The sequence below is a fragment of the Pygocentrus nattereri genome, chromosome 15, assembly GCF_015220715.1.
Source record: "Pygocentrus nattereri isolate fPygNat1 chromosome 15, fPygNat1.pri, whole genome shotgun sequence".
In the NCBI taxonomy this organism is placed as follows: Eukaryota; Metazoa; Chordata; class Actinopteri; order Characiformes; family Serrasalmidae; genus Pygocentrus; species Pygocentrus nattereri.
This window is the reverse complement of record NC_051225.1, coordinates 41113458-41123457: the sequence shown is the minus strand read 5'-3', so window position 1 is coordinate 41123457 and position 10000 is coordinate 41113458. Positions and strand designations below refer to the sequence as shown.

At 42.5% G+C, this 10000-nt stretch overlaps 1 protein-coding gene across 6 annotated transcripts in view; it reads left to right on the top strand.

The window, feature by feature from the left end:
* vps13c (vacuolar protein sorting 13 homolog C) overlaps positions 1-10000 on the top strand; it is an 84630-nt gene that overhangs the window by 50111 nt on the left and 24519 nt on the right. For all 6 annotated transcript variants that reach the window (XM_037545463.1, XM_037545462.1, XM_037545461.1 and 3 more), the window contains 12 exons: positions 1089-1312; positions 1539-1631; positions 2963-3328; positions 3498-3587; positions 5168-5323; positions 5599-5863; positions 6430-6590; positions 6896-7017; positions 7140-7437; positions 8326-8715; positions 9516-9620; positions 9706-9876. In XM_037545463.1, coding sequence (XP_037401360.1) covers positions 1089-1312; positions 1539-1631; positions 2963-3328; positions 3498-3587; positions 5168-5323; positions 5599-5863; positions 6430-6590; positions 6896-7017; positions 7140-7437; positions 8326-8715; positions 9516-9620; positions 9706-9876 — 2441 coding nt within the window. The remainder of the gene's footprint in view (positions 1-1088; positions 1313-1538; positions 1632-2962; positions 3329-3497; positions 3588-5167; positions 5324-5598; positions 5864-6429; positions 6591-6895; positions 7018-7139; positions 7438-8325; positions 8716-9515; positions 9621-9705; positions 9877-10000) is intronic.

Genomic DNA, 10000 nt, shown 5'->3' with positions numbered 1-10000 from the left:
TGTTTTATGCAGAAAGAGTGCAAAGACAGACACATACATAATGGCTCATGATGTGTCCACACATCACGCATCTCTTTTCTGTGGAATACTCTCTAGCATGGTTTTTTCTGTATATAAGATCAGTTTTAATTTCTTTGTCTACTAGTAGCTGCCACCATCTGAAACGTATGAGCAGTTATTCATTTTTATTTCTTTCGTTTGCATTGTTTATTTAACAAATGTGTTTCCATTGTGATTTAATGAATTTCACTTTATTGACAAAAAAGTTCACGCTGTAATGTGACCGAAAGGGCCAGGCGCTCACGGTAAAAACCAAAAGACGAGGCTTTAATATCAAAGGGTTTTACAGGAATCGTGGTCAGTAAACAGGCGTGGGGCGGGTCCAAAACAGCAAAAAGGTACAAAAAGGCATCCATAACCAGGGAGCAAAGACAAAGGGAAAAACCAGAAATCCAGAAAAACAGTCCAAACACAAAAAGGCACAATCACACAAACACAGGAGAACCGCTCAGTAGCTCTACAGGAGAAGCAATGCCTCACAGTCTGGCTGAGCTGAAGCCCGGCTTTAAACTAAACACAACACGTGGTACGGCATGGAGCACAGGTGAAAGGAGGCAGTACTCGGGGAACTAGAGCAGTGATTGGTTGAATGAGGAAGTTCTGTCACATGATCTCCCAAGGATTTCTGGGAGATGGAGTCCTTGTTAGAGTCGAGACCAGAAGAATGCGTGACAGTATCCACCTAAAGCGAACGTACAATCCTGTCTACTAAACTAAACTTTAACGATTTTTTTCACTACTTGCTGCATTAATCAAGACAGAATAAGCATAAAAACATAAACGGAATCCGCAGCAACTGCAGGCAATGTTAATAAGTTTCTCTGTGAATAAAAACCTGTTGAATCGAAACTCGATTATAAACGAAGTAGTAGGACAAGACAAGCTTCAGAAACACTGAAGAGGTCTTTTAGTTAATTTCACGTTATTTATTCTAATAGTATTATGGCACTCAAATAAAATACATTTATTTTTTATTCTAAATAGAGATCTGAGATAGAGCCAATAGAGACTTTTGTTGGTATTTGCAGTCCCTGCTCAGAGGATCAAGCTTCGTGCCGTGATCGTGGACCCCGAGGTTGTGTTTGTGGCGAACTTGATGAAGGCAGAGGCGCCTGCTCTAGTGGCCTCTTTCCAGTGTGACTTCAGCTTGCTTTCCGAAGAGGCAGCTCAAGAAATGAAGGCCCATGTGAGGGGCCTCAAGGTTCTCGCCTGCCCCTTCATCAGAAACAAGGACAACAAGGCTGTTACCACTGTATGTTTACTGCTCTGCTGTTATAACAGTGGCAAAGTGCTATGCTGTTATTACATGATTGTAAACATTTTATAACACTGACCTCTTTTTTGTATAAGATTTTGTATGAAAGCTACAGTTTGAACTCATTTGTTTTTTATCTGTTAATTATTCTTACTCTAAGCTGGTTGTTAGTGGATGAATAGGGCCAATGGATTGCTTTAAAGGTATCCCTGCTTTTGACCAGGTGCTGAGACCATGTTCTGTTGTCCTGGAAACGAAGATGTCAGCCAGTGCCCCTCTTACTGGCTCTGTGACTGTAGAGGAAGTTATTGTAAAAGTAAGTGACCCAGGATGATTAGACGTGTTTTTACTGTTAGAAGAACTGGATTTATAGTTATTAAATATCAAATATACAGGGTGGTTCAAAAAGATCATCCCGTTTCAAAATGATTTATTTAGTCATTACAGAACAATGCAGTACATTGTAAATGAACGTAATGTAGTCAAATTCATTCCGTACTCAACTGAGCATGTCAGGTGTCACTGTGCTCACCGCTCTTCCAGGCGATTTCCGAGATCATCCACTGTTGTTGGGAGTGGTGGCACATAAACATAACCCTTAACTTATCCCCACAAAAACAAGTCACGTGGTGTGAGATCTGGAGATGCTGGTGACCTTTTACTTGGAACTGTTGGTACCAACGACAACTTGAGCTGTTAGAGGTTCACTGCTGTACTGACAGTCAGAAACACTGTGATCCCCTCTTTCAGTTGCCATGTGACTAGAGAGAGAGAGAGAGAGAGAGAGAGAGAGAGAGAGAGAGAGAGAGAGAGAGAGAGAGACAGAGAGAGAGAGAGAGACAGAGAGAGAGAGAGAGAGAGACAGAGAGAGAGAGCTGTTGTCGGAAGAAAACCTCGTATCTCCAAAATAGTAACTTTAAAGGAGAAGGAAAAAACATACTTTACTTTTTTGGATGCTTTCTTTTGGTCCATTCTCGTCAAAAAAACGCCAAAAATGGAGACACGAGGTTTTCTTCTGACAACAGCGATATATATATATATATATATATATATATATATATATATATATATATATATATATAGGGTTTTATATTATATATTATATATAATCTCAAAATGATCAGATCTATTTCTTAGTTTTTTTATGCTTGTGGAATTTTCTGACATGTTTTTATATTAAAGAAATTTAAATCTAAAGAAGATGAAGTACAGCAGCTGACCTTTGCTAAACCCCTTGCCTTTACCAACTGTCCAGTCAAAGCTCAGCAACTGCAGCTTGGACTGGGCGCCACAGACAAGCTATCAGAGCTTTACAGTGTGCCGCATCATTGTGGGTGTGGTAGTTTTAAATCAGAGACCTCATAAGAATTTTCATCACATTATTGCGTTAGGCTGTTTGTAATATGATAAAAGGATTTAAAGACGTCAGACGTATTTGGGCATGTTGTTTCGAGATTAGGTAGCTGCTTGGGGAGGATTCCGTCATGTCCTGTACACCATGGCACGATGTCATTTTTGTTTAGTGTAAAACATTCGATTTTAAGGACATTGTTTATAGTTTGTGAGAATATAGTGCTCAGTGGCCAAATTTGGACACGGGGTCTGAACTTACTGTCTCTTCCCTGTCTCAAATTGTCTCTTTCTCAGATTTCTCCTTTCATCCTCAACACGTTTCTGACCATCACAGCAGCCATGGCTCCTAAACCCAAAGAGGAGCCGTCCAGTCAGAAGCCTGATGAGCTCAGCACCCTCTGGGCAGTAAAGAACATCTACTCCTGCAACTACTGGTTTCTGGGTGTTGAGACTGCAGCAGAGGTGACTGAAAGCTTCCGCGAAGTAGACAGCAGTAAAGAGGGCGAGAATTTCAAAGCAGAGGTCAAGGTGGTGCAGGTCACTTTGGAGTCCGGCCAAGGCCATAGGACTATTCCCCTACTGCTGGTTGAGTCATCCTTCAGTGGCTGCGCACAGAACTGGTCATCCCTGCTCAGTGTGTCGGCAGATATGACGCTGGAGGTCAGTGTGTGTGTGTGTGTGCGTGTGTGGGCATGTGTGTTTGTGTGCGTGTGTGTGCGTGTGTGCGTGTGCGCATGCGTGCGTGTGTGTGCGTGTGTGTGTGTGTGTGTGTGAGCTGTACTGTGAAGTGTGAAGGCTCATTGCACTGACAGTGTGTGTTGTGTTTTAGGTAAACTATTTTAATGAGACTCATGCTGTGTGGGAGCCGCTTATAGAGAGAGTGGACAGTGGCAAACGCCGGTGGAACCTCACAGTACAGGTATGCATGTATTTCTTCACTTTTTCCATGTGTCTAATTTCAGGGATGGGGAGTAGATGAGGAGTGAGCTACTTTTTGTAGTTGGCTACAAATTTCTGTAGCTTCTAGATGTAGCACCTTCAAATGTTCATGTAGCTATAGCGATGATTTTCACTACTGGCTTCAGACAATCCAAAAGTCTGAACCACAGGCCGCAGGTTAAAGGACTCTGAGCGTCATGTCGATACAGACCTTGCTGAAATGTTTAAATTGGAGCACTTTTATTTTTAACAGTTGACGATGCTTTGCAGTTGTTTGGTCTGTATTCGGTTATTTTTGGTGATCTTTGTTGGGAAAAACCTGGAATGATTGACGTCGCCTTTATTTATTCTACATTTTTGTTGGATGTCACACCTTTGGTTGTGTAAGATTGATTCTTGGTTACACTGGAACTTTTTGGTGATCTTTTTGTGAATTTCCAGCTTTTCAGTTGTTTCTTTCTGGCTCACCATTAAATGCAGTGTCTTGTTCACACTGTCAGTTGGGCTTGTTTGGTCTGTCAGGTGGAGATTGAACAGTGAACACATCAGTCTGACAGTGATGCTTTGAAAGCAGCTAAAAAAGTACTGCCCCACTTTTTCTGCAACAGTAGCTAAATATTATAGCTGCAGCAAATTTGGGGAAAGTAGATCCAAAGTAGCTAACTAGTAATCAAGTAACCAAGCACAGCTACACGCTGACCCAGTGCTGACCCGGGGTCCGTTCCATGATTCGAAACAAGTTTTTATTTTGTGGATGCTGAGCTGTGTTCTGTGACGTGCCGCACCCGATGTGCAGTGGTCTTTAGGGTTAGGATTAGGACCAGAGTTAGGATTAGGACCAGGGTTTGTTTAGAAATGGGTTTCCATTTTGGACTCAGGCCAAAGTTCGTGTTAGATTAAACATTCTTTCTCGACTTAAGAAAAAGATGAATTTACATTTTTTGGACACTTGTGTTCTTTCAGAAATCCTTCTTTCAAAACAGATAACAAATGATGCTGAACTTGAACTTGAACTTGCTGCTCAATATACTTTCTTTGGCTAAAACACTAAACGCACACCACAAATGCCAAAACCTTCGTCACTACAACGCCAAACATTGAATCACCGACTCGCGCGCTGAACTGCTGTACTCTTGGCTAATATTTTACCCTAAACAGGTTTACAATATGCCAGTGTGTAAGAATCTTGCGGAGTGGAATCGGTTTTCTCCCAGGTAGTTATCCCAGAAATACAGTTCAAAGCTTTTTACTCTACAAGCCACTAACAGAAAATAAGATTTCACACAAAATACTCAAACATTTATCCTGATTGTTTCCGCTTGTGATGAGTGGTGTAGCACATCATTGTAGACATCAATGATAGGCTGAGGCGGAGGGTCTACAGTGGACCCTAACACACATGATGCCACTGAAGTCTAAATTAACCAGCTCTTCCTGAGGTGAGCTGGGTGTGTTAGAGCTTGGACGACACTGCATCATGTGGGGCAGTGGTTCCCTTTTGAGCAACAGCTTTTCGTTCCAGTGCAGCGTTTAGATTTACTTTCTGTGTTTTATGTGTAGATGAAGAATAACCCTGTCCGGGATAAGAGCCCTGTTCCTGGCGATGACTTCGTAATGCTGCCTGACCCCTGCAGAGCCATCAACATCTGCTCCAAAGACACCATGAACATCACAGTATCAAAGTGCTGCCTGAATGTCTTCCACAACCTCGCACAGGTGCACCCACGCTCTAATCAGGACCTTTAGCAAGTCATTTACTTGAAGATTACATCAAGTTTTAATATGTTGTGTCAGTACTGTATTAGTTTAAATTGGTATAATCAGATTCTGGGCACAAGTGTAGGAAAGGAAAGTTCTTCACAGGCTGCCTTTAGAAATAATCATACAGTTGAGTCACTACTTCAGCGTTCTAATGTATTAGTGTTGGCACCGTATTTCTCACCGAATTTCAACATGCATTAATGGTTTTTTTATTGATATTTGATTGACAGGCTTTCTCAGAGAGCACTGCCTCTACTTTTGATCCCTCTCTGAAGGAGAAAGCTCCGTTCACTATCCGGAATGCTCTGGGCATCCCGCTAATCGTCCAGCACAGCGCTAACCTCCGTATTGCTGACTCAGTCTCCAGAGGCAAAGTGCATGAAGTGGGAGTGGAACAAAGCAGGGATTTGGAATATTCTATCTTTGAGTCTTCAGCACGGGGAAAACTGTCTGCCTTGCAGAGACAAGAGAGCTGCCTTTTCAACCTTAGCATAGGTCTGTGCTAATAAACCCATGCAACGCTGAGCTTCAAAGAGTAATAATATTAAGGGAGGGGAATTTTAGTTCTGATTAAACAATAAATTTGTTTTGTTTTTTTAGGAAATTTAGGGTTCATTGTATGATAAAATCTCAAATTTCACCCTGACTTTTGGACGGTCGTAATGATTTTGGTATGATTGAGTTATTTTTAAAAATACATTGAATACAAAAATGTGACTGGAGGAACTGTTTACAGAGTCTTTACAGAGACTTTTTGAGGTGCATTCTTTATTGAACAAATAAATTATAGTGGGTTCTAGTGTTCCAATATCAGTGCAGGTGAATCGTCACCTTCAGGTTGACGCATCACAGTGCACTGATGCATTTTTACACCCACACGTAATGCAGTATTTTCTTAGAACATAACCGCCTCTGCTTTATGTTGGTTTTGCATGCAGTTCACTGTCAGGGCTTCTTGTTTCAATTGACCAAAGCTAAGCTTTTGTTGTAAATTTGTATGAAATAATAATTGTGATGTTATGACAATCTGTAGTTTAAAAGTCTTTGTGCTGTCTTTGCAGTGCCCAAAGGCTACAGTGAAATATCGAACATCCCGGTGGACAAGCCAGGTCGCAGGCTTTATAACGTGCGAAATCCCATGCTAGAGGACGCTGTCTCTGTACTGCTGCAGATCAGTGCCTCAGAGGGCAACAAAGTCATCACTGTGCGATCCCCATTACAGGTGGGTTCTTTCCATGCCAGACAATACAAGAAATTAAGTTTAATTAGCAGACACGCATTTGCAAAATACTTGTTGGTTTCTCCAATGTTTCAGTTGATATATGCAAATAGAGCATCTGTGTATATTGTGTGATTTAATTCACATCTGTATCTGAATTACAGGACATTTATGCACTTGTATTATGATTAAATATGAATGAATAAGTTTATTTGTTATGTGTACCTGAATGGTATCTTGCTGTCAGTCTCTGGCCATTGATTTGTCCAGTTGTATTAAATAGGCATGTTATTTTTGATCTTTTATAGATTAAAAATCATTTCTCCGTGCCTTTTGCCATTCTGAAGTACTCCTCTGAACTGGGAGGGTTGGTGAATATTGGTGTCGCTGAGCCAGAAAAAGAGTTTCATGTCACACTGGACTCATACAGGTGTGGACATTAAGATTTCTAGCCCATCTGTCGCACGTTCACTGCTCAGTGTAAGACGCGCGCTATTGCATCACATTTTCTTCTGTTTCTTATACATCATTGCGTTACGTGTTCTGCTACAGATGTCAGGTGTTCTTGCTGCCTGTCGGACCATTAGAGGGTCACTATCAGGAGTCGACCACGTGCATTGCATGGAAGGAGCAGGTTCATGTGAGTTCGGAGGTGCGTTCCGTGCTTCGATGCCCAGCCCAAGAGAACAGCTTCTTGCCACTGGTGGTCAGTACACTGGCTGTGCCAGATGACCTGTGCCACATTGCCAGCCAGGGTGAGGAGGACTGGGACCCCGCCTATGTTATCCACCTGCACCCAGCTGTTATTGTCCGAAACCTGCTGCCCTACTCCATACGCTACCTGCTGGAGGTACAGAACATAACATTCTTTTAAGACTACATGGCATTAATACTTCTTACTAATTCGGTGCCTTATCTTATACGCTATCATACCGCAGATATATTGGGAAAGTCAATCGTATGAAATGAAAATACAAAACAGCAGCTCAAGCATTAGCCTGGTGCTTCTGTACCGCATTCACTCCTAGACAGCAAAGGCAGAGCACTTAAACAGTGTTTAACTACGTTGAGTTGACTGTATATCAGGGGCATCTACTATGTGCTTACACTCATTGGCCATTTTGTCAGGTGCTCTTTGTAGGTATACAGTTACTGATTGCAGCCCTTTTGTTATTATGCAGGATTTATCAGCCACCCTGTTCCTTATTCATAAATGGGAAGGACCATCTCTGGCCAGATATCATTTAGGTGGTGGATCATTCTTAGCATAACCGTGACACCAGCATGTTGTATGTGTTGCACTTTAATGAGTCATCAGATGCAGCAGCTCGATGTCACTGGTGGTCCTGCTGTCGGAAGGGGCTAGAGGATGACCACATAAATTATGCAGGGGAAAAAGAGCTGTGAGCTATAGTATCTAATTGTACACAAACAAGGTGAACCAATCAAGTATGTATGTCTAATGAAGTGACCAGTTAGTGTTTAAAAGCTCCAGCAATGCCACTGTGCCTGATCATTTTCCTCTGGGATCAATAAAGGATTCTGATTCTGAAACTCGTACAAGTGGAACCATCACCAACATACCACTATCGTGTCAGTGTCACTGCAGTGTTGAGAACAATCCACCTCCCTAATAATATCTGGTGAGCAGTGGTCCTGTGGGGGTCCCACAGGTAGTGGGAGATTGAGTATATATTTTATATTGTACTTTGTCCGTTTCTCCCTTTGTGTCTCTAAGGGTTCAGCCGAGTTCCATGAGCTGCAAGAGGGCAGCACGGCAGACGTTTTGAATGCATCCATCTGTGGAGAGATCATGGAGCTAGTGCTGGTGAAGTACCAGGGTCGCAACTGGAACAGCCACGTGAAGATCAGTCCAGATATGCCCGAATTCTTCCCCGTCTGTTTCACTAGTGACACCTCTGAGAAGCTCACTGTGGATGTGTGTGTGCATGTGTCTCGTGTGGCTGGCAGGCTGATCCTCTCTGTTTTCAGCCCCTACTGGATCATAAACAAGACGTCTCGCGTGCTGCAGTACCGGGCAGAAGAAACCTACGTCAAGCACCCGTCAGACTTCCGAGATGTGATCTTATTCTCCTTCAAGAAGAAGAACATCTTTAGCAAGAACAAGGTGAGCGAAAAGGGAGACAGATTTATTTAAGATTTTAGTGGCAATGCATCAGTTTTAAAGGGGGAGTTCAGTCAATAAATGCTGTAGACATCGCAGTGAATGAAACAAATGGCCAACATGCAAATGATATCGTTCTAACCAGTGGTTACCAGCAAAGGTATGGAGACCCTAGAGTGAATTTCTAAGTGAAAATAAGTTAAAACATTCTCTACTGGGAACAAATGTAAATATGGCATTTGTCTACAAATTTTGGGGCAAATTTTTTTAATATATATATTTTGAGTTTAGCATTTTAGAGTTTTAGAGATGAATCTATTTAATTCAACAAAGAAGTGAAATGTGTGTTTTTCATGGAGGATGTTATTTTCACTTAGATGTGAACAGAACTCATTATTTAACCAGACCTTATATGAACATAACACCTGAGTATAAGAAAACGTTCTAGGAAATAGGCAGTGGGCAGTCGTGGGCTGGAGGTGAGGGAACCGGCCCTGTGACCGGAAGGTTGCTGGTACGATCCCCAGCGCTGACAGTCTATGACTGAGGTGTCCTTGAGCAAGACACCTAACCCCCAGTTGCCCCAGGTGCTGTGGATAGGGCTGCCCACTGCTCCGGGCAAGTGTGCTCACTGCCCCCTAGTGAGCGTGTGCTCACTAATGTTCACGGATGGGTTAAATCCGGAGGTGAAATTTCCCCGTTTGTGGGATTAAAGTGTCACTTATATGTATAATTTCATTGAGACGCTGTAAATGCACATCCACAATGAGAAACTTGATAACACATTTCTCCTCCTTAAATAGCTGCAGCTTTGTGTGTCCACAAGCTCCTGGTCAGACGGATTCTCCTTGGACACTGTGGGCAGTTATGGGTGTGTCCGCTGCCCGGACAAAACCATGGACTACCTGGTGAGAACTGTGGGCATACAGGCATTAGAGGATGAGCATGTGTAAATTTAAGAGGGGCGTTCTAACCGCTGTCTGATTGTTTTAGGTTGGGGTCAGTATCCATATGAGCAGTTTCAACTTGACCCGTATCGTGACTATGAGCCCGTTCTACACTCTGGTGAATAAATCTTCCTTTGAGCTAGAGGTGGGAGAGATGCAAAACGGCATCGGCAATGGCAACGTCAGCGGCAAATGGCACTATATCTCGTCCACAGAGGTACAGCCAGCGCACTGAATACATCGTGACTGTGAATTTCCTTTAATGGTGCTTTCCTCATTTACATTCTGATGCTGTGAATTTGTGAAATTGTAAGATATTGTTGGACTTGGAGGAGTCTCGG